Source organism: Sorex araneus, chromosome 4, assembly GCF_027595985.1.
Source record: "Sorex araneus isolate mSorAra2 chromosome 4, mSorAra2.pri, whole genome shotgun sequence".
NCBI lineage: Eukaryota > Metazoa > Chordata > Mammalia > Eulipotyphla > Soricidae > Sorex > Sorex araneus.
In genome coordinates, this window is record NC_073305.1 from 164,552,743 (window position 1) to 164,577,284 (window position 24,542).

The window sequence follows — 24,542 nt, forward strand, 5'->3', positions numbered from 1 at the left end:
TTAGATTGTATGTATAAATATTTATCTTATTAAAAAATAAAAATGCCAAGTTTTATTAAAATGTACCATACATTAAATATTAATATGAATGACATTCTAAATTTTGGGGGAGGCAGTGTCATATCCGGCAGTGCTCAGGGCTAACATCTGCCTGTACTATCAAGGATCACTGCTGGTGGGTTCAGAGGGACATCTGGGGTGGCAGGGATTGAGTTCTGGTCAGGCAAGATAAGTGCCTCACCCACTATCCCATCTGTCCTGCCCCACCCCTAAAATGTTTTCAGTTTGTAACAGTAGAATTGAATTGGAATTTTTTCACTCTACAGGTTTTCTTGTGTGTACAAATGCTGCTTTCCTGAGTGAATACAAGAAATTAAACCCAACTTATTAAATGGTTAGTCAGCCACAATGCCTCAGTGTCGCAATTTAAAATATTACACATCATGTAGAATTTCAAAATACAAAAAGATGGGTTTAATATGTTATTATTATTATTATTTCTTGCTTTTTTTGGGTCACACCCGGCAGCGCTTAGGGGTTACTCCTGGCTTTGCAGTCAGGAATTACCCCTGGCGGTGCTCAGGGGACCATATGGGATTCTGGGAATCGAACCCGGGTCGGCCTCGTGCAAGGCAAACACCCTACCGGCTATGCAATCGCTCCAGCCCAGGGTTTAACATGCTTTTTACTCAAGTAATATTATTAGTTAAGTTTAAAAAAATGTCTAATCTCGCCTTGGATTGTATGCATTTGTTTAGTTATATTTAGTTCATATGGATGGAACAGGTCTGTTTCTTATGAATGGTGATAGTTTCTTTGCATGGTCCAGCCCCAAACCAAGTAGACAAATTCTTTTTTAAATGTTTTTAATGAAAAGTTACTGCTTTCAAGAAAGGATGAGTGCTCTCTCTCTCTCTCATTCTCTCTCTCTCTCTCTGTAAATAGATAGCAAATACCTTAAATATCTTTAGTAATACGAGGACGAAGAGAGAGCAGGATCCTCAGCTCTGCTTCTCTAGTCCATTTGTTACAATTGTTTGCCTTTAAAATGCAATTATCAGGGGGCAGGGGAGAGCACATAGCAGGCAGGGCTCTTGCTGTGTTTTCTCCAACTGAGTTTGATCTCCCACATCCCATGTAGTTCCCTGAGCCCTGCCAGGAGTTATCCTTGAGTACAGTCAGGAGTGAACCCTAAGTAAACCCTACACTTTTCTTTTTCTAAAAGAAAAAATCTGATCTCTATAATTAGGTGCTTTAAAGTGAGACGAAATTTTATTTTTCTTTTATTGAAGTTAGGTAGTTTTATTTGGGCTGGAGCGATAGCACAGTGGCAGGGCGTTTGCCTTGCACACGGCCTACCCGGGTTTGATTCCTCTGCCCCTCTTAGAGAGCCTGGCAAGCTACCAAGAGTATGGAGCCCGCACGGCAGAGCCTGGCAAGCTCCCTGTGGCGTATTCAATATGCCAAAAACATTAACAACAATTCTCACAATGGAGACGTTACTGGTGCCCGCTCGAGCAAATCGATGAGCAACGGGATGACAGTGACAGTGACAGCGACAGGTCGTTTTATTTAGAGTAATGTGGTAGGGGGGAGGGGAGGGAGCAAGTGGAGAAGAGAGAGAGTAGAGATGAAATAGGAGAAATAGGAGAGAGATGTGTTTAGGAGACAAAACCAGCTTCTCCAGAGGGGATAGAGCTGAGACTACATCTCAGGTTAGATGCAGCTGATGGTGTAGAATGCCGGGAGGGAATTTTCATCACCTGTTCAGATGATGGTGGCTATTCCTATTAGCTCTGTGGTAATAGGCTATATAGGAGATTGAGGATGAGAGTAGTGGTGACTTCCAGATGCTCATTTCTTTTTCAGTGTCACTAGCTTTCCTCCCTCTTACCAGACCAGGGGCATTGTCCAACTTTGCCCTGGGGTCCCAATAGTTTGTGTTGTCCCAATGCCAGTTTCCAGCCTGGTCTTCCTATTCTCGGAAGGGAAGTGACCGCTTTCCCCTGCCTCACAGGTCTGTGGAAGTATCACTTGGTCACCTTCACACACATCTCCCATTCTTGATGCTGTAAATAGTTCTGCAGGAACCCTGCAGTATAGACTCCTAAAAAATAGCTGATAAGCTAGCTACTTGGGAGAAAGTATAGGAAGGCTTGTGAAATCTCAACCCCATCAGAAAATGACTTCATGGGGTCCAGAGCCATAGTACAGTGGGTAGGACATTTGTCTTGCACACGGTCAACCTGGGTTCAGTACCTGGAACTCCGTCACACCTGAACCCACCAGGAGTGATCCCTGAGTGCAGAGCCAGGAGAAACCCCTGCACTGCCAGGTGTGGCTCAAAACAAAACAACAACAAAATTAAAATAGCTTCATAGATTTGGGGTGTTTGCTGCCCAGAGATAGGATGGTTTTCTGTTTTTCTCTTAAGTTCACAACCTGCTTTTTAGAAAGAGCAACACTGGAAGAGCCAAGGAGCAGATAAGAATCTGGGGTTGAGCCACAAAATTCTGATTCCTGAGAATATGCAGAGGCTAAATTGGTCCTTGGGAATTTTATACAAATCCACTGAGCAAGCAGATTCTGGAAAACTCCTGTGTGGCAGTTCTGCAAGTCCGTAAAATAAATTTCATATACCACATTTCCAGTGGTGCTGCACACAGCCCTGTCTGCACAGAACAGTCTTTGGTTTGTGTTTGAACAGAAGGCTTGCAATGGATTTCTTTGTTTAGGCTGTATTTTATTGTCACTTGTGAATTCTCAGGTCCTTCCATTATTTCCTTCTGGGCAAACCATTGGTTGCTTATCCCAGTGATCTTTCTTTGCATGTTTTGGGGCCACACTCACTAATATTCAGAAGCTACTCATGGCTTGGTGCTTCCTAGAACTCACTACCTGCAATACGCAGGGAACCATGCAGAATGGGGAATTGAACCCAAGGTCTCACACATGCAACACAAGTGCTCTAGTTCACCACCTCATCCTAAGTGGTTTTCAACTGCTGACTCATGAAAAAGTTATTCCCTTTTAATACAGGGTCTTCTGGATCATGTCAAAGTATCTTTATAGATACTGATATTGTTCTATAAATATTCTAATGATACATAAGGTAGTTATTTCTGCCTTAGTGCTCCATGAAATATTTCTCCCATTTTCAGTCATATGCAGAAGTAAAAAGGTTGAATGAAAACGACTGATCTATCTCATATACAACACCCTACCCCAAATACAACCATAACAAATACAACTAAACAGCACAGGAAAACTAAATGGAAAAAAGGGGCTTTTCATGGCAAGAAGATAACTTAAATTGGGAAGATTGTCTAACCAGCACAAGCTGAAGAAGCAGCATCAAAGGGAGGAAGTAAGGGTCCGGTTTTATGCCCCACAGAGCTAGTGTGGGGTAACAGCTGATACATATTCTAGTGGTTGGTCAGAAAACTCATACATATTCATGAGGGGAAGGTGATCTTGTGCCACTGAGGAGCATAAACCATGTAGAGAAAGTGATGGAGAACATTGGACGAGGGGTGGAGGCAGTTATTTAGTAAGGTGATGGAGAGGTGAGTAGGGGTACAGTGGGGCTCCCTGTAGTTCCACAGTCTGGAACTCCCCGGCCTGGGGTCCGAGATGCTTTTTAGTACAGGAGTATTTTTGTGGCTGTCTTGGCTGATGAGAGCCAAGAGGTTGTAAGGGAGTGGTTCTCGAGGAGGAAGCATTGCGCAAAATCCTCCCAGGTACCAGAATCTGCCTTTATTTTGAGCCCCTTGTCTCTGGCAGAGGCTGCCCACTGCCGGCCCCCTCTCTGGTGTGGCCGTGGGCTCGCCTGCACCCCACTCACCCAGATGGAAAGCAAGAGACTCCTGACGTAGTCAGATGAAGTTCTTCTTTCCTTTGAAACTGCTTCTCTCTGACATCCTTGGCATCAACAGCTCTTCTGCAGCTTTGTGGGGGAGCTGGATGGGGTGTCGCTGCCACGTGGAGGGCAGCTGAGCAGAAAGATGGACAGAAACTGGGTTCTTGGCTGACACACGACCGCACTGGAGTCCCTCTGTCTGCAGCCAGCCCAGTTCTGTGCTTATTTCTTAGGGAGGGGGTTGTCTGATGCTGGTAGCCCAGAACATCTGGCCTGATGGCCTGTCCCCGAGACCCAGGCCCCTCAAGGTCCGGGTGAGGGAGAAAGCCCAAAGAACAAGGTCGCAGTTGGCAGCGTTCTGAGCCTCTCCCGGGTGTGCTTTCTAGCCAATCTGTGGTGCTTTCTGTTCCACAGGATAGGAAGGTGGAGTTCTAAGTTAAGGGCTTGTGATTCTCTCAAAACAGTCAGAAGAGAGCTGGGACATCTGTGGATTGACATGGTGTAGGGACGGAGGAATGGGTCTGCCAGGTTCCTCTCCCTTTCATCCTCTGCCCCACATGCACATGGACACAGAGGTGCATACAATGGTCTTCTTCCTGCCATGAATAAAGATTCCCTAGTTAGATTTTACGACACTGACCTTAGAGCCACAGAGGCTTGTGTGATGGCCTTGTACCACAGAACTGAAGCCTGCCAGATACTGCCAACATTTTTCTGGGGGGTCACACCCCACAATGCTCAGGGGTTACTCCTGGCGGTGCTCAGGGAACCATATGGGATGCTGGGGATTGAACCTGGGTTGACCGCATGCAAGGCAAACGCCCTACACGTTGTACTATTGCTCTGGCCCCGGTACTGCCAACATTTTACAAATGACTTCACTCATGTATTCGCCTTTACAGTCTGTAATTGGGTAGACCTGCTGCCTTTGTTCCCCAGGGACGATGGTCCTGGCTGGGCACAGAGACTGGGTGGAGTGTTACTATGGTTCTGTCTTGGCTGATCAGAGCCAAAGGGTTGTTAGGGGAATCATTGCACAAAGTCTTTCCAGGTACCAGAATCTGCCTTTATTTCGAGCCCATCAACTCCGGTAGAGGCTGCCCACTGCCGGCCCACTCTCTGGTAGAGCCGTGGGCTCCCAGGGACAGATCTGCAGGGAGAAGGGACAGTCATCTGCATGGCTATGAGGTGAGGTGGAGTGGTGGGAAGCCCAGAGGCTTGAGCAGGAGCATTGGTTCGACCCAGTCTGAGAGCAGCAGTTTCCGGTTATGTTGACCCTGCTAAGCCAGTTCACACCCTGCAGACTGGCACAGAGAGAACCTCGTTGCCTTCTGACACTCTGGGAAAAACATGGATGCCAAGAACATATCGAGTCATCCTGGTAACAAGACATCTTTGCTGCTCAGAGAGTATTTAGGTGGCCGAGTCAATTATTCTCTTTCCTGCAATTCAGGGATGACTTCTACCAGTCATGGGAGAGAGGTGTGGGGAGAGTCATTTTTTTTATTTTAATTTTTTTAGCTTTTTGAGTCACACCCAGCAGTGCATAGGGGTTTACTCCTGGCTCTGCACTCAGGAATTACTCCTGGCAGTGCTGGGGGACCATATGGGATGCTGGGAATCGAACCTGGGTCGGCCGAGTGCAAGGCAAACGCCCTTCCCACTGTGCTATCACTCCAGCCTGAGAGTTTCATTTTTTTTAAACCCTTATGCAGGGAGAGATAACCATTCCTGGGATTTTGCCAGTAACAATCACAGCAGTCAATAATAATGGGGCTATTTACCATGCTGGACATATTTGTTCAGCTCGTTGACAGAGCTCTCCTACTTCCATGTGGACATTGGCCTGCCATGAATACGGACCTACAGGATCTTAGCTTGCTTTACTGGTTTGGAGGATCCTCAGGTGGACCTTTGTGTTTATTGCTGGCTATGTTGCATGCACTTTGATGGAAGGGGTGAGTAAGATGCAGTGTGCTCACACTGTGGCATGTGCTAGAACTCCTGCCTGAGAATCCTGGGGCCTTGCAACCTTTACATGACCTGGCCAGAGTTCATAGTCAGGCACTGTGCACTGCTTTTGCTTCTCTGGCTTTTGGTCTGTAATCATTTCATGAGCAAATCAGGCAACAACTGTTTTGTTTTTCTTTCTTTCTTTCTTTCTCTCTCTCTCTCTCTCTCTCTCTCTCTCTCTCTCTTTCTCTCTCTCTCTCTTTCTGTGTGTGTGTGTGTGTGTGTGTGTCCTTTTGGGAGCCTCCCTCAGTGGTGTTCAAGGCTTACTCCTGGCTTTGTGCTTGGGAATCACTCCTGGTGGTGCACTGGGGACCAAATGTCATGCCAAGAACCAGACTCAGGTTAGCCTTGTGCAAGGCAAACACCTTCATCCCTGTACATCTCAAGGCAAAGGGAAAGTGCTTGCCTTGCATAAGGCTAACCTTGTTGTTAAGGCTAACCTTGTTTTGCCTTGCCCTTTGTTTTGTTTTATTTACTGAGTGCACAACACCAAGATGCTGGGCATATTTGTTTTACGTTCGGTAGTTTTCCTTCATAAAGGCATTCAGTTATAAAAATAGACCAAGTTTCAGCAACCTGTTGCCAATGTTATGTTGTAAATACAACTCCCTGCAGTGACTGGCTCCTAAGGCAGCTTACAATGGTTACTACAGGGGTTACTGTAGTGGGCAAATACAGACCTGGCTGTTAAAACAAAATGGAACCCATCCACAGTCCCCACATCAACTCGTGCAGCATCTCAGGCCGTGGAGTGGCAGGTGGCTGTTGATCATCCTCCTTCACTTTGCACCGGGAAAGTAAAAGAGAATCTGTAATTGGTTTAAAGCAGAGGCAAAAGAGGAGCACACCAGCCTCCTTTTGGCTTTCACTCAAGACTTATTTTTAAAAAGTGCTGGTGGAGCAGAATCTATTGGGAAATTCAGTTGTGGAAATGCCAGTTGATGGCAGGGGCAGAAGTTGCTGTTTATGGGAAAATAAAAATTTACATCATTGTTGTCTGTCTGATGCTTCCTGCCAAGCTGAATTGCTTACAGGGAGTTATCTCTTTACTCTATACATTGACAGCTGCAAGTGAGTTTTCGATGCCTATGGAGAAAGAACTGCAGAGCTTTTTTATTGGGGGGGGGTCACACCCCAAAATGCACAGGGGTTACTCCTGGCTTTGCACTCGGGAATTATTCCTGGCAGTGCTCAGGGGACCATATGGGATGCTGGGAATCGAACCTGGGTCGGCTGCATGCAAGGCAAATGCCCTACCCACTGTGCTATTGCTCCAGCCCTGAGAACTGCAGAGCTTTTAATAGATGACAGAGGGGTAACTCTGAAATGTGAAGAATCGCCAGGGTCTTTCCTTCAGATTGAGAAGACTTGACACGTTAAATTGTATCTGTCTACTAAGGTGTGTGGTATGGAGGTTTTATTTATATGCATATATATACACATAGAAAATGTCACTTTACATTTACTGAATTGATTACTTCATTCAGGCTAATTATACATCACCCTGCATAGTTTTGTTGCTGTTTCTCTTTCCCTTTGGTGGTAGTGGCACCTGTTGCAGAGGACACACACATGCTGGTGTGGAGCTCACATGTTTTAGTTGTAGTGTTCATCAGGACCCGCGCACTTGTTGTGGTGTTCCCATGGTTGGCTAGTGCTCTCCAGGGCTCTCACGTGTGTATTCATTGGAGGTTGTACACCTGGTTGTGTTGCTTGCACAGCTCAAGTTGTGGTGTTCACACACAAGGCTGCAGTGCTTGCACACCCTGTTGCAGCACCAGGGAAGCCAACCAACAGAGCTGTAGGGACAGCACTGGGCTCATGTAGGCAGCTCTGGGGATAGACTCTCAGTCTAATGCTTACCAGTAGTCATGTTATGCCACTCATTCAGACAAGTCCCATTTAGGTTTGGTATATGAGAAATGCTATGGTGTGGTCATTTTTGTGCCTTTGAAAACTGTTTTCTTCACATGATACAAATATGTTAGAGTGTTTTCTATAAATTTGAATCTATAAAGATTCGAATAGAAAGTATGTAGAGAATAAAAGAACTCCCGGTCACTATCCTGAACTAGCCCTCATCAACATAACACGTGCAGTTTCTTAGATATGGATGCTTCTTAATTTTTATTGCCCTATATTCTTTGCTGCTGTTTGGGTCTTTTTATGCTCATGTGTGCCATTCATAATAAAGGGGTAGAGATACATCTTGAGGTGCGATATATGCATAGTCACATTAGTGAGGCTTCTTTTTAAGAGATTGAATTATGTAATATTGTCACTGTTCTGCCTTCTATAATATCGCAATTTCATAATAATTGCAGTAGGCTTGCTCAGAAAGCTTGAAAGCCTGCAGGAGAAAAGGCATATTCTGTTTCATAAATATAAATTTTTATATCCTTCACAGTTCTATCCCCGTGGGCCTAAAATACTTTCTGAAGAAGAAATCTAATTTTTCTCTGTGAGATGCAAAAATAAAAAATGTCTACTGAATAAAGATAATTTCATTAAAATAGAAATGAAATTGAGACATCCTAACTGAACTACAAAGACAATCAAGTACGCAAATAATTTGTTGGAATTGGCTCTGGCAAAAGCTTATTTAAATGCCCTCCCCTACCCCAGCCAAAAATTAATACAGATTGTTAGCACATCATTTTTTATAGGTATGAAAAATAGTATCAAGAGTAGTGCCACAACAAGGGGTAAAAACTGTGATTTGAACCCAGAAATATGTTCTGGGTTTAAACTGAGATTTTACTCACTTATCCAAACTGCCTATATCTCTCATAACTCTGCTATGAAACACTGTCTCCTTGAATGACTACTCAATTTCAAGTAATTTACAGGACCTGTTTGGTGTCTGGCCCTATTGTTTGAATTCAGTGCAAATTTGGTTTCAGGTGTACTACTTTTAAAGCAGTCTGACATGTACTATCACTGGCAAAACACATTATATGTGGGTTAAGTATTGTGCTACAGGCCTGAGAACATGGGTTTTAAAGGTAGACAGGCCAAGCTTAAAACATATCTATCTTTTACAGACATGATGCCCTGGACAGAAAACCTAATCTCTCTTTGTTTTAGTGACCATTAATATCTATCTTCAAATGATGATCAAATAGAACACAAAATAGGAACTTAATATTTTGCACATATAAATATGAGGCTGATACTTTGCATTTATAAACCATCAATTTTCAGCTAGCGCCAGAGTAACTATGCAAAGGAATCCAGAGTTATTGATCATAGAACCTGGAATTGGTGGGTGTGAGCAAATTTATGTAAAGGTATCCTCCCGAAAAGTTCTAAGGTGTCCCTTACTTGCTATATACTTGTCATTATACAAGAGGAATCAGCTTAGCATTAGAATTTTTAAGGTAGCTCACATTTGTGCTTAGGATTTTGACTTATGCATTTTGGTGAATCCTTGCTTTCCCCCTATGCACCTATTTTAATTTTTCCTAGTCAGTTACTATCTTCCAAACCCATAAAACTGGTCTATGAACCATGACAAAGTAGTTAAGGAAATAGGCCATCTCCGTGACACAACCAGTTATGGTATCACGGGATGAGGGCTTCCTCATGTGTATGCAACTCTGCTAATTACTTGTCTAGAAATAATGGCATGTCAGGACATGGAACTGGGGGCTGCTGTCATTATTTAATTAGGCATGCGTGAATTTGCACATGCTTGTGCATTAAAATTATTCACTTATTGTAATTGTACAATGGCTTTTAGTATGCCCTATTCCCAACAAGGCAGGGCTAGAAAGATCAAAAGAGTAATTTATTCCCATATAGTATATGCAAAGGGGACCGTGTGTGTCGCATTGCATCTCATTATAAATTTCATTCTAAGCCCCAATTAGGAGGCCTGTTACTCTCGTTTATTAAAATAACATAAAAATTTAATGCAGCAAGGTTTTCATGCTATCACAGTGAAATGGGTTATGCCCCAAAAGCTTTTTTAATTTCTGCATGTGTTCATTTCCTTTGGAATTCAACATCTGAGGTTTGCAACATTTAGTTAGAGGGGTAGTGGGGTCAAGGGGTTGAAAGACCTTGCAGCTAAGGAGAATTAATCATTGCCCCTAAACTGTAGAACTGCCCCTACCCACAAACACACAAGTGCACATGCACACACACACACACACACTCACACACACACACACACTCACACACACACACACACTCACACACACACACACACACACACGAGTTATCTCCCTGCTCCAGAGCTTAGTGTAATATCACATCAGGGTCCATCATAGATAATCCTTAAATTCAGAGGGAACACTGACATTAAATAGAGGGAACACTGACATTAAATTCAGAGACACCGACATTTCTGGCATTCTAGGTGAGGTTCTCTGCCCAAAGGAAGGTCAAGAACTCTTTACCCCTCCCTTTATTTAAACACTGTGGTTTGCAAAGTTGTTCATAATGTGATTGTTACAGGCATTTGATGTTTCAATACCAGTATCACCACCAGTTTGACCTTCCATCCACCATTGTCCTCAGTTGCCACATCCTCCAAGCCTGCCCCCCTCAGAAAGAATTTATATTTCTTGTTACAACTAAATGGCTACTGAAATTATTAAAAAAAAAACTTCAGTAAAAGAAACTTTGTAAAATTTGTCATATCTTATTGTAGGGTCAGTAAGTACTTGTCTGAGGGTTTACCAAGGCTAGTTGAGCCTTCTGTGCTACTATTTTTGTTTATTGAGCTTAGGTGACTCCTATATTATTTTCCCATCTAATCTGGTGTGCAACCGACTGGGATGTTGTGGAATTTGAAGGTGTCACAGTCGAGATCTGTTGAACCAGGCTAATGAGTTTATATGGCAGTACTGTGGGATATGGCTGTGGCTTCTGGGACTTCAGAAGTACAGGAAGGAGGGAATTGGGGTAGACTCCCTACCCCTATCCTCAGAAGACCTAGAGTTTTCTTTCTTTCTCTCTTTTTTTTTTTTTTTTGCTTTTTGGGTCACACAGGGGTTACTCAGGAACTACTCCTGGCGGTGCTCGGGGGACCCTATGGGATGCTGGGAATCGAATCCGGGTCAGCGGCGTGCAAGGCAAATGCCCTACCCGCTGTGCTATCCCTCCAGCCCCGACCCCAGAGTTTTCACACTGAAAATTGGTGTGCCTGGAATTTTCATCTGTTTGGCATCTCTGCAAAAATTAGCCACAGAGTAGTGGAGTTGGGCCATTGACATAGTGGCAGTTATGGGGTATGGGTGCAGTTGCTGGGACTTTGGCAAGGTGGGAACTTTGGCCCAGCCCCCTCCAGAGTGCTCCTCTGAGTGTTCAGCCATAAGCCAGTGCACCTGTGGATTTTTCGGTCTTGGCTTTCATCCCTTCCAAGATTAGTCATGGATCTGTAAAGCTGGGCAGATGAGGTTACGTGGTAGTGGCTGTGGGGTGTCAAGGTCAGTTCCTTTCAAGTTGGAATTAATACAGATTTTAGGTATGAGCCTGGAAATGATTTGTGCACTCTTCTAGAGAGTCTTTGTCAGTGTCTTGGGATTTATAATTCCTTTTAAAGAATAAGAAAAATATCTATTCCATTTTAATTCTGATCTCTTTTGAAACCCAAGGAGGGGACTTGGTCATGGGGGTCAGATGGATTTGAGCTAGAATTGTATTCAGCAGACATCAACTGATTTCCAGCAGGCAATAAAGTCTCCCTGTACCCTGTTTTGTAAACACTGGGAAGAGGGGCCAGAGAGATTGCATAATGGGTTGGGTGCTTACTATGCAAGCAGCCAACCCAGCTTTGATCCCCAATGTTACTTATGGTCCTCTGAGCCCCACCAGAAGAAATCCCTGAGCACAGAGTCAGAGGTAAGCCCTGAGCACTGGCCAGAAACTGTAAACAAAACAAAACAGAAACAAAAACAAGGTGAAGAATGGCAGTTTTAAGGTTGTCAAGACAGGTAGACCAAATAGAAATATGACAGCTTTTATCTTTGCTCACTTTTTCCCTCTTTCATCCCATGAATAAAGGAAGTCAGTATCAGTTATGTCTTGTTCCTTGCGAGATCTTCTCAAGCACCTATGATGATGCCTTGCACATCCTAGGCACTCACATGTTTGTTGAATGGGTGACAGGTGGATGGAGTGCCCATGAGATTTTGATGCTATAATGGATTTTGCTTAGATTCTCCAAGAGAATTAACCCATATCCTGTGAAATACCATTTTGGATACTCTTAACATGATCAGCTATACTCATCCTGTGCTGAAAACCATGATATTTGCTGGACTTTTTTCTATATCAGGGCTGGGCAAACTAAACAGCCAAATCTGCTCTGTTGCCTCATTTTGAAACTAAAACTTTATTAGCTCATCAATTTCCATTAGTGTCTATGACCATTTTTGTACTGTGGCAGCAATGACCAATTAGGACAGAGACCATATATGATCATCTAAACCTAAAATATTTATTATTCTGTCTTTTATAGAAAAAAATTAGAACGCCGTACAAAATATCAATATTCCTTTCTACAGCCCCGCAGGATTTGTCTTCAGAAACCCTTTTAATGGATCTGGGAGCTAAGATGCAAAAAAATTAAGTATGTTGATTGAAACTGCACACTTTTAAAGAACTTATTATTGAGGTAACATTGGTTTACACACTGTTAAGAAATACAGGTTAACACATCTTCAAATTATGTTACCACACTACACCTGCCACCAAAGAACCAGTAACCTTCCACCTCAGGTCTACTGGATCTTTTCCACCCTTTGCTCATAACTCATCCACTCTCTTCCTCTGTAACCTCAGTTCCATGATTAGCATCCAAGAATTTGGTTTAGTTATGTTCTATTTGGTCCTTTGCTTTGTTTCTTTATGTTACACTATATGAGTGAAATCCAGTATTTGTCGTTCTTCTGACTTATTTAGCTTAGCATGACACTCTCCAGTTCTGTCCATGTTATCACAAGAGACAAAGTTTCATTTTTTTTTGTAGCTGATCAGTATTCCACTTGTGTGTGTATCGTATCTTTGGCCTATCAATCATTTGTCATGAGATCTGTGTGTTATTTCTTTATCTTGTTTATTATAAATAGAAGTGCAATAAACATAGGAAAGTGTGTACCTTTTTTGAATCTTTAAAAATTATCTGGATAGCTACCTGTGAGTGGAAATGCTAATTCACATGGTAAATCTATTTTTTAAAAAGTAATTTTAGAAATCTTCATACTGTTTTTCATAAAGGCTGAAAGAACTTATATTCTGCCAACAGTACATGATGATTCCTTTTCCCCAGAACTTATTGTTTCTGATTTTTATGATCTAAGCCATTCTTAGATTTGTGAAGTAATTTCTCATCAAAGTTTTAATTTTCATCTTCCTAACAAGTATTAATAAGTATTAAAAAAACCTTTTTTCTATGTGTGTTGGCCATCTGCACATTGTCTTTGGAGATATGTTTATTGCTCTCCTTTGCACATTTTTGATGGATGTTTTCACTTTATTATCTGCACTTCTTGGATGTGCATACCCTTTGTCAGATGTATGAGGAGTAGTTATTTTCTTCCATTTCATTGGAAGTTTTTTAGTTTTATTGATAGCTTCGTTTTTTTGACATTGCACAGTTTTAAATAGTTTGAGTTTCCATCCAAATCTTATTCCTTTCAGCTCTTTCCACTAGATAGATAAACACTTTGAGCTGAACCAGTTCCATCTTTCTGTTCCCTTCCTGGTCATCCTGGCTGGAGTGAGGGTTCCCAGAATGAATACTGTAGATAGCAGAATGAGGTGGGAAAGCATTTGTTTGTGGATAAGTTTGCTGGCGCTTTCTGAGGGTTGGCAGGCTCAGCATCTTCAGGAAGGTTTGTTTTATGGAACACGTCACTCTCTCTTGTTTGATGCCCTTGATGAGCAACATGTAATAATTGTGCGTTTTCAGCATAGAGCTACTTAGCAGAGCCTTTTCTGTTTGGGGCTCAGAGATTATATGAGTTTTGAATCACACTTCTTGCTCACATTCTTTCACAGAGAATACGGCCTGAAGGAATTTGTTTCTAGGGTCTACAAATGAAGTTTTCTGGGTCTCCTATTAATACTCCATCTGCCCATTTTTCACACTTCCCATTCAACTCACACTCACACCCTAGCAATTAATTTTTTCCAGGCTTATAAATTGGTCATAATTAAATAAAATAAACAAAATGGGACACGTCAGCTATTTCTGCTTTAATTGACTACACAGTAGTGTTTTCCTTCTAACTGTGACAAGCTGATAATAACAATATAGCGACAAAATTATAGCCACCCAATTGGAAGTAAGACAGTTGGGTAATTTATCCATCTGTCAAAGGATATCTCTAGTGAAAAATGACTGCAGTGTAATGAATTGTCATATGAAAGTGGGTATGGTAATAGTGGGCGGGTGAGGGGAGAAAGGAGAAGGTTGAAATAGTGAGTGTTCTCCTGATAGAGTCTGTGTTTGCCTCTGTGGTTAGTGTTAGGGAGTGTCTGTGATGCTCCCTTCATCTGTCATGGACCTGCACATAGGGTGAGTTCATGTTAATGTAGCAGAATTGCAAGGCTGACAGGAAGGAATCACAGCTATAATTGACTTTCTGTTGCATTGTATTCTACAATAGTGACCCTGATTTATCCAAATCGATAATTTTCCCCTGTGGCTTGCACACTCTAGAAAGCCAAAGAGTCTCTCTGTTAGGGCTGGAAGTATAAGAGAGATGAAAGGAGGACTCCCCTGCTTTAAGTAAGGGCCAGAGGAACCTGGTGCAATTAAGTCACGCTGTATTTGTTACGTCAATGTAAGATAATAATGGTCTTGCTCTATTGCTGAATAATTTAGAGTAAATGCTTCTGACAAAGGTCTGTTTCTCTTTGTAGTACTTTTGGTGTATTCTTACCATCTTTCAGTGTCCTTAAAAATAATTACTTGAATATAACCAAGTAAGTCTCAATATATGTTGCTATTTTGTTTTGTTTTGTTTTGTTTGGGGGCCACAGCTAGCAATATTCAGGGGTTTTACTTGGTTCTGCACTCAGACATCACTTCTGGTGGTGATGGGGGACCATATGGGATGCCAGGATCGAACCCAGGTCTTCTTGGCAAGGCAAGCTCCCTACCCACTGTATTATCACTCTTGTCCCCAAATATTTGTTCAGTCTCTCCCATCACACCAAGTACTTCTCATTGGCCAAAGCTGTTTCTGGTTCATTGTATTTCTCTCTGGGAGACGTGTTTATTCAGAAACTGTCACAAAGTTCAGGTTGAACTACCAGGTGGAGACTGAAAAGCACTTTAAAAAATTATAACAGATTATCTATTGGCTGCTTTAAGCTAAGGGAAAAATTAAACAGTAAATAGGATTTCAGTTTTTAATCCATGAAGCAGAGTAATGGTAATAATACAAGGTAATTATGGTAACTGTCAAGGTCAGGGAGGCATATGGCAAGGCATAGAAATCTGCATAAACTCTAGAACTTTCCACAGTTGTCTCTCCAGCTCAACTTACTTATTCTTGGTACAAGATATTAACTTAGGAAAGATGAAGATACGTCTGGAGGATCCTGCCATGTGATAACTAATGCACCAGAGCAAGTGTTTGAGAGTCCTTGTTTCTCCTGTACCCATACTAAGCAGACACACTGCTGATAGCCTGTTATTTCTGCCAAGCGTATTTTGGTGTGTATGTTTTTTTAAGCCCATGTGCAGTTTCATGATTGGTGATGGTTTGAGGGTCTGTGTACATAAGGCTTATTTCACTTGACTGCCAGTTTTGCTGGGCTCACATGCTGTCCTTAATTTTGTATTTGCCAGGGAGAAATGCCTGCTGCCTCTCCAGTTGGCTTTGGAATCCAAGAACGTGAAGCTGGCCCAACATGCCTTGGCAGGGATTCAGGTACACCTCTCACTGAGTGCAATGGGGTGGCAGAAATGAACAGGCTATGTTGGGATTGAGGAGCAAAGAGAGAACACTTTAAATACTGTTTAAAGACCTGGACTGAAAATTGATTTAACTGGGTAATAACCATGAAGAACAGAGGTTCCTTGTCTTTACAAGCATTTCTCCATGCACCATAGTCTCGTGTTGAGTCTTTGTCATCTAGCAACTCACTCTTGGGATGCAGCTAGTCTATACAGAAGTGACCTTTTTTTTTTCTGTTGTTGTTCAGCTTTTAGAAGAGTTTGGAATTCCAGAAGATAGACTAACTTAAGTATTTTATAACTTTTATAATTTAAGAATCATATTCTACATAATTTAAAAGGTTTGTTTGCTTTTTTGTTTTGATTTTTTTGGGGGGTGTCACACATAGCTGTGCTTAGGGCTTATGCCTGGCTCAGCCCCCTGGGATCACTTCTGATGGGCCTTGGGTAACCATATAGGGTACCTGAGATCAAACTGTGGGTTGGCTGTATGCAAGACTCTGCTTGCTGTACTATTTATCCAGCCCCACAACTTAAAGGTCTTAGTACCCCCAAATATTTCTGGTTTTATGGGATGAGATTGACCGTAAACCTATAAGAACATTTATGTTCTACAGTTAGGGAGATAAATTAATGTGTTTTCTTTCTGGAGTTAGGTTGGAAAGAAAAAAGAAATTTGGTGTAATAAAGAATGCCATATTACCTAAACAAATGTGGTTCTCTAAACATTTTTAAAATTTGTCTTACTCCGCATTCATTAAGTCTACTTTCAACAGTACAAAGGTGATAACTATAGACATACTTAGACTTTTTAAATGTTTCTATTTCTAAGTGACCTTCACTATGGAGTTCCAGCCTGTGGTGGCTTATTTTGCATAACCATTATTGGTGGCATCTGTCAGCTGTGTTTTCCCACTGGTCCATACTGTTCCATCAGCACCTCTTTAAGTTAGGAGGAGATGCTATTAGCCTTTAAGAGTTAATATGTATGGGTGAGAAAATTACTACTCTTTCCCCCAGTGCCTTAGAATTCTATAATGCATGGCTCAGTATGTAATATAGCAGTAGTCATTTAAAACGCCATCAATAATTTTATAAAAACTCTTTTGTCCTTAAAGATAATGGTGGAGCCAATCAGAAAAGAAAGAGAGCTCAGCTTGGTGGTGGTGGTGTTGGGGGTAGGGGCTGGTGGTTGTGTTGTGGTGTTTTGACCTATCACTTACATTTCCTTTTTGCCTAGCATTATAGTTCCATTATTATTATTACTATTTAGTTTTGGGTTCACACCTAGTAGCCAGGGCCTACTCCTGGCTTTCAGTGCTTGGAAGCTGTGCCTAGTTCTATTCAAGGTAGTTCCTTCTCTTTTCTTTGTTTTTTTTTTTTTCCGGCCACACCCAGCAGTGCTCAGAACTTACTCTTGACTTTATGCTCAGGGATCACAAGGGCTGTGTGTGAGACTTCCGTGAGGAAATAGGTTCCTCTGGGCACCCTCTTCCTCCATCACTACCACCCAGATAACCTACACAGCTTTCATGCTCATGTGTAACTTATGCAGTTAGTCTGGGTTATCTAATGGGGGAGGGGGGAGGGGAATCTATATCCAAAATGGTTTACCAAAGGTTGGACTCGTTTTCCTTTCTGTTGGCCCATAGCCACATAGTTCTCTCCTAATGGTCCCCAGCTTCTGCCTCCTAGTAAGAACATTCTCCTCAGAAACGACTAAGATACCACCAAATTATGCAGCAAGGGAAAGCCTATCTCTGATGACTGCCTTGTGCCTCTTTACAGAAGCTTCTAGCAGAAGAGAGGTTTGTATCCATGGAAACCGACTCCGATGAAAAGCAGCTGCTCAATCAGATCCTGAATGCTGTGAAAGTGACGCCGTCCCTCAATGAGGACCTGCAGGTGGAAGTGATGAAGGTTGGTTTGACGCCACTGAGTGACGTCATTGGGACCGGCATGCACCTGCCCTCCTAGTTATCATCACAATGTGTTATGCCCCTGCCAGCTCTCTCTTCCTAGTGGGTTTGGTGATTTGAGCAAACTCCTGGAAGATGATTCCCCAGAATTACCTTGAATACTGAACAGAAATGATAAGTAAATAAAAAGATACACTTTCAATAAATCTAAATTTTTGACCTGATCTGACATATCAAATACTATTAGGAAATGGATGTATTGCCTTTAAGGGAACATCTCTGGGTAGGTTTGTCCACCTGTTTTTGTTAAAACAGAGAGAAGACATAATGACTCTTCACAATACTGAGGTTTTAGAATAATCATTTTAAGGGAGGGAAGGCTATCCTTGGGAGCCATATCAGAATCACCTCTTTCTTACCACCTCAAATTATGTGAACCTTATCATCCACATTGCAATAACCACTCCCCCTTGACTTTCCTCCCAGGCCCTGTTGGGAGGTAATTTTGTGGGGTGATGGAGAGTGTGCTGAAGTCAGCCTATCTGGGTTTGGATCCTTATTTGAATCCTTACTAGCAGGATGTCCTTGAACACAAACAGCCCTTCGCCACCCTGTGCTTGAGTCCCTCATCTGACCAATAGGAAAAATGATAGGTCGAACCTACCAGATAAACACTGTCAGAAAGAGTATCATCTCATTTCATTTCATGTGGTCAATATGCGTCAGCACAGTTTCTGGCACAGAGCAAGTGCGTCATATGAATTCTATACTGTACTACTTGTCTCCTACTCCTGCCACTACGACCTGCTGAGTCACAATCTGAGTGGGTGAGTCCAGAAATATCCTTTCACAAAGCAGACATTGAAAATCGCCCAGCTAGCTGACAGATGAGATCTCAATCCTCTTTAATACTATTTGATGTCAGAATGTATTGTTTTCCCTTTTCCTTTGGCTTCCATTTGAAAGATTTTTAAAGTTGCCCCCATTTTAATTGAGTTATTACTCTACAACATGTATTATTACAAAATTATAAAAACACCTCTATATGCATTTAGGACTTGCCACACCAGCCATCAAAGTTCTAGTGCCCACTCGTCACCAAAGAATCTTCTCTGCCCTTTCCTCTCACTGTCTTCTTACTATCCTCTGGCCACCCTAGTTTTTCCACATCTTTGTTTGCTTCTGTTATTTACATTCTATATGTATAAAACAATCTGGTAATTTGTTTTCACTTGCTGATATTTCCTTAGCATAATAACTTCGAGTTCCATCCAGTTTGTCAAATGGCATGATTTCATCTCTTTTAATAGCAGAGTGTACATTGGGTATACATGTATCACTATTTCTGTATCCAATCATCAGTGTTTGGTTGATTTAGTTTTTTGGCTATAGTGAATAATGCTACTATGAGCATAGGGGTATACATTGGAGTATGTGGGTATCTTTTTAACTTTTAAAAATTGATTGGGATTCTGTGATTTACACTACTGTAAATGGTTTCCTGGGCATGTAATTTCATTACACCACCCTCAATATCCTTTTGAATTAGTATTCTCATATTTCTTCAGATAAATAGGAGCTATAGCTCTGTATTATATGGCATTTCTCTCTTCGGTTTTGGTTTGGGGTATTTCCTGGCAGTACTGGGGCAGCATTGCTATTGGGGACCGAATTAGAGTACCTCATGCAGAGCGTGCACTGCAGCCCTTTGCTCTATCTCCCTGGCCCTCCATATTTATCCCCCCCTCCATTTTTATCTTTTATTGAAAGGCTTCCCATACCATTTCCATCAAATTACTTCCCGTTATCAGCCTTTCACATCACTGTATCGTTGTATCACCGTCATCCCATTGTTCATCGATTTGCTCGATTGGGTGCCAGTAACATCTCCATTCATCCTAGCCCTGAGATTTTAGCAGCCTCTTTTTACTTGTCCTTCCCAACAGTGCCACGTTGGAGGCTCTTTCAGGGTCAGGGGAATGAGACCCATCATTATTACTGTTTATGGCATATTGAATACGCCACAGGGAGCTTGCCGGGCTCTGCTGTGTGGGAAGGATACTCTGGGTAGCTTGCCGGGTTCTCCAAGAGGGAGATCTAGAGAATAAAAGATCACTTCCAGGAACTTTGTTTTATAGTCTCTGGATCTTGGCTGTTGATGGGATTACATGGCACAGGTGGGGGGGCAGTTTGAGGGTGTGACTGCCAAGCTACTGGAAAAAGGGGCATCTGGGTGGAGGAAGTCCAGTCCTGATCTGAGCAGGCTTGGAGATCTCAGGTCCAGGTTCCGCATACCTGGGTTCCTCTGCCAGTTCCTTCATGCGTGAGGCTCGTCTGAGCGTGTGGAAAGTGGCCTTGAGCATGGCTGTGGCTAAGTTCCAGAGGTCTTCAGATGCCAGGGCTCTACTCGGGGCAAGGAGGGAAACCCAACCGCCCCCCTCCAAGGGGCCCCAGTGAAGATAGCCAGGCACGGGAGCAGGAGACTCTGCCTTTCACATAAATTTGATAAATATGTATTCATAGAAACCAAAAAATAACTGCCTTTAGACTCGTTTTCCTTCTGACTCTGTGCCACTCCTGCAGAGAGGCAAGGCTGGTTGCCATGCTAATTGCTCTTTTTTTTTTTTTTTTGCTTTTTTAGAAATAGAAAAGTTTATTGGAAAGTAGAAAGAAAGACTCACCATGTCGGGAGGAACTTAGTATAGGACTTAGTTAACTAGGGCTTATCTTGTGGGGTTTTTATTTTATAGGAAAACTGGATTTTTGTGTTACAGAAAATTCAGGAAGTTAAAGATAAGGTGTGTGTGTGTGTGTGTATGCATGCTCTTAGATAAGGGTGTGTGTGTGTGTGTGTATGTGTGTATGCTCTTTTTAAATAAAAGTTGGGCTTTGCAGTTTCTTATCAATTGACAAGAGTGTTATAGAGAGTGTAATGCTTTTGTGACTTCTAAACACAATCTCTTGAATCTCTCTTCAACTCTCAGGTCTCCATATACTGGAGAGTTGGGTATCATACTAAGAGATATGCTTTACAAATTCCTATCATTCTCTGAGGAATCCAGATCTTTATAAAATATAAGAACTTGCATTAAGATTAAAATGAGAAATTTTTTTGCAAACTTTAAAGAAGAATAAAAGCAAGATGTTTAATAGTTATGTCAAGAGTAACACCTGCGGGGCTGGAGTGATAGCACAGTGGTAGCATGTTTGACTTGCACGTGGCTGACCTGGGTTTGATTTCCAGAATCCCATATGGTCCCCCGAGCACTGTCAGGAGTAATTCCTGAGTACTCGAGCCAGGAGTAACCTCTGCACATTGCCAGGTATAACCCAAAAAGCAAAAAAAATAAATAAGGAAGAGTATCACCTGCTTTGAAAAATTAGACTTGTTTTCTAGTACAGCCCTTTGTACCTTCTGCCAGCCCTGCTAAAGAAAGGCATTGACATGTTATGGCCCTGGAAACCATTAAGCACCCACTTTAACACATTAGGTACAGACATCAACAACTGCCGAGATAGCCCAGCGGGTAGGGCATTTGCCTTGCACACAGCCGACCCAGGTTCAATTCTTCCACCCCTCTCGGAGAACCCGGCAAACTACCTGTGGCGTATTCGATATGCCAAAAACAGTAACAACAAGTCTCACAATGGAGACATTACTGGTGCCCTCTGTGACCAACAGCTGCCATAGTATGTGTGAGCAGTATCTGAGAAGTCAGGATCTGACCTGCTGTTCTTTAAAATTTAGAGTTTTGTGATGCCTAAAAGGAGGAAGTTGTGAAGTGGAGTGATAGTACAGTGGGGAGGGCACTTGCCTTGCACACAGCCAACCTGGGTTTGACCCCTGACATCCCATATGGTCACCTGAGCACCACCAGCAGTAATTCCTGAGTGAGAGCCAGAAGTAAGCCCTGAGCACCACAACGGTGTAACCCTCCCCCCAAAGCACAGAGAATTGCTCAAAACAGCTACATGGTATGAAACAAACTAAACATTGGAACTGGGAGGAAATGATTTTAATTCACAGCAAGCCATGCCTTAAGCGAATTTATTTGTAGCGTACTTTTATTTTAGGCAAACATTTGGTAGCCCATCAACTAAAAATTGAATGAACTAGCTAGAACTGATAGAGGTATGCTTTAAGTGTTGAATGAAACTTCTGAAAAGGTTGTGTGACTAGGATATCCCAGAAGTTAGTGTGCTATGATCTATTTCTGAGTTTTGAATGATGTGTTGGAGGTGGCAAGGAGCAGAAACATAAGTCACAGTTCAAGGGTGCAACTTTCATGCACAAGCACTTAAAATTTAATCCCTGGCACTCATGTCCCTGTGAGCACATTGGAGCGTGCTGGGTGACCACTAGCATTGCTGTATTGAGCAGTGCCACAATCACTGGACCCGGCCACGTTGTTTGAGAATTGTTAGGATTGGCCTCTGGATTCCCCCTTAGCACTGCATGGAAGACCCCAAATAAGTAGTTATTTTGTTTGGGTATAGAGATGTCCAGATTATAATATTTCTGGTTTCAAAAGAATACATTTTCAAATGGATGAGTAGATCCAAAGTATGGACCTTAAAAACTTGCATGAAGAGAATGTGAATATTACATCTCTTACAATCCGAGTGGCTGAAAGGCTTACTATTATAATAAATATTAGATTCACCCACTGATCTAGTATCATGCTTTTGTGACTAATATAAATAATCAGTCTGCATTCAACAATTCAGTGAATTATAATATATTATGTAGAATATATTAAAGATTATATTTTATAATAGGTCTACTGGAAATAAATTTTACATTTCATGCCATTTTTCTTAGCATGAAGAATTTCTGTTCCAACTTTGGTCATCTTCAAATGGGTGTGCCCTTTTATCTTGATATTTTCTTAATAGTCATAGTGACCCAAGGAAGAACTTCTAGAGCCTGGTATGTTGTCCAGTGGCAGAGCACATACCTTGGGGGTATGAAGGCCTGGATTCAGGCCCCTGCCCTGGCATTACAACACAAACTGGCAAAAACTCTTAAATATATTCTTATTTGATAACATCACTGTCACATGAAAATGCTTTGGACACCTATTATCCTAAATAAATAAAATAGAAAAAATATTGTATCATCCTTAAAGTCGACATTTCTATTACCTATGAAGGGTATGTTTATTTATTCTCAGTGTTTCTCATAACTTATTTCTGTGTTAAATTATCTCAAGTAAATATGTCTTATAAAAATTCTCCGATCATGCTATATTATAAATATTTTTGGGTAACAATTTAAATGACTTTTACAGAAAATCTTTAAAATGAGATGTAATAGACAATTTCAAATATTGGCTTGAGCATTCAGGTGAGATAAATCTGCATCATGTATGTTTTATGCATGTCTATCCATTCACAGGTTGGAGCGATAGCACAGTGGGTAGGGTGTTTGCTTTGCACATGGCCGGCCAGGGTTTGATTCCTCTCGGAGAGCCCGGCAAGCTACTGAGAGTATCTTGCTTGCACAGCAGAACCTGGCAAGCTACCCATATTTGATATGCCAAAAACATTAACAACAAGTCTCACAATGGAGACAATACTGGTGCTCACTCAAGCAAATCGATGAGCAACAGGATGAGAGTGATACAGAGAGTGATCCAATCACAGTGTAGAACATTTTTATAACTGATGCTAGGTCTTACTTTGACAGAGCTCTATCATGCATTTTATTCACGTTCTGCTATCTGCTAGTGTTTATAAACATGAGAAATTGAACCATGTCACACTCTCAAGAGTGTGAAGCATTTGTATTAAATTCCTGGAGAGAAAATAATATGGTTTCTTCTTCTAGAGATTTTCCCAAGATTGAAAAGAAACTAGCTAATAATGAAGTCCAAGATTCAGGTGGTGGTGTTCTTATTGAGAAAAGGCTGCGGACTTCTAGTTGGAGGGCTAAAAAAATCAATAATGTTTCTGACAAATTAAATGGGAAAGCGTTTAGTCAAACTATTCTGCACGATTTTACTGTCTGACAGGAGGGGAAGAAAATACAACTTGGAGTCATTAAAAGGGCTGTGTAATCGAAACAAAAATGTTACAGCTTGAACAAATAAAGTGTCAAAAATAAGCTTTCTCTGAAGATAGGTTGCCTTTGAAAGGGTTTAGTGGCTAATAGGGAACTCCTTAATATCTAGGTTACATAATGGTGTGCTTGGGTAATATTTTCCTATGTGTATGCCATTTCCATCAAAGCCTTTGCAGAAGCAGGAGCTAGGTAAGTCACTAGTGACTTGTCTGACTGTAGCAATCAGGACTTTTCTCAGCCTTCTTTCTGATGGATAGCCTTTAATGGAGCTATAAATTGATAGAACCGGCTGACTCTTCAAAGTCTAAGGGGAATTATATCCGGCTTTCTGCCTCTGAGCATGTCAGAACTGTGAGCATTTTGGGAGGGAAGACTGGCTTGATCAATACAGAAGAATTCAATCCTGGATGCTGAGAAAGCATATGATAAGTATGGTTATTGGATGTCTTATTGTTATATACCTCTTTAGATACTTGGTATAAATATTGGTGAGTGCTTTACATTTTCAAAGGAGAAATGATGAGCTAATTATTTACTATGAATTATGCATCGGACACTCTGATAATTCCATTTATTCTGAGATCATAGCTAGTGAAATAGCAAGGCCAGTATTTGAAATGTAATTTAGCCTGGAATTGAACCTTGACTTAGCCTGGGATTGAACCTTGACTATACAGAAGGACTTGTGGGTGGGCATTATTTATAATCTCCATTTCTAGATGATTAGACAGAGAAGTTAAATCATGAACCAATAAGGGGCAAACTAGG

At 41.8% G+C, this 24,542-nt stretch overlaps 1 protein-coding gene across 3 annotated transcripts in view; it reads left to right on the top strand.

Annotated features, from left to right (window-relative positions):
• The window catches only part of ARFGEF3 (ARFGEF family member 3), a 169,813-nt gene that overhangs the window by 21,378 nt on the left and 123,893 nt on the right, over positions 1-24,542 (top strand). For all 3 annotated transcript variants that reach the window (XM_004609004.2, XM_055137181.1, XM_055137182.1), the window contains exons 3-4: positions 15,684-15,765; positions 17,580-17,711. In XM_004609004.2, coding sequence (XP_004609061.2) covers positions 15,684-15,765; positions 17,580-17,711 — 214 coding nt within the window. The remainder of the gene's footprint in view (positions 1-15,683; positions 15,766-17,579; positions 17,712-24,542) is intronic.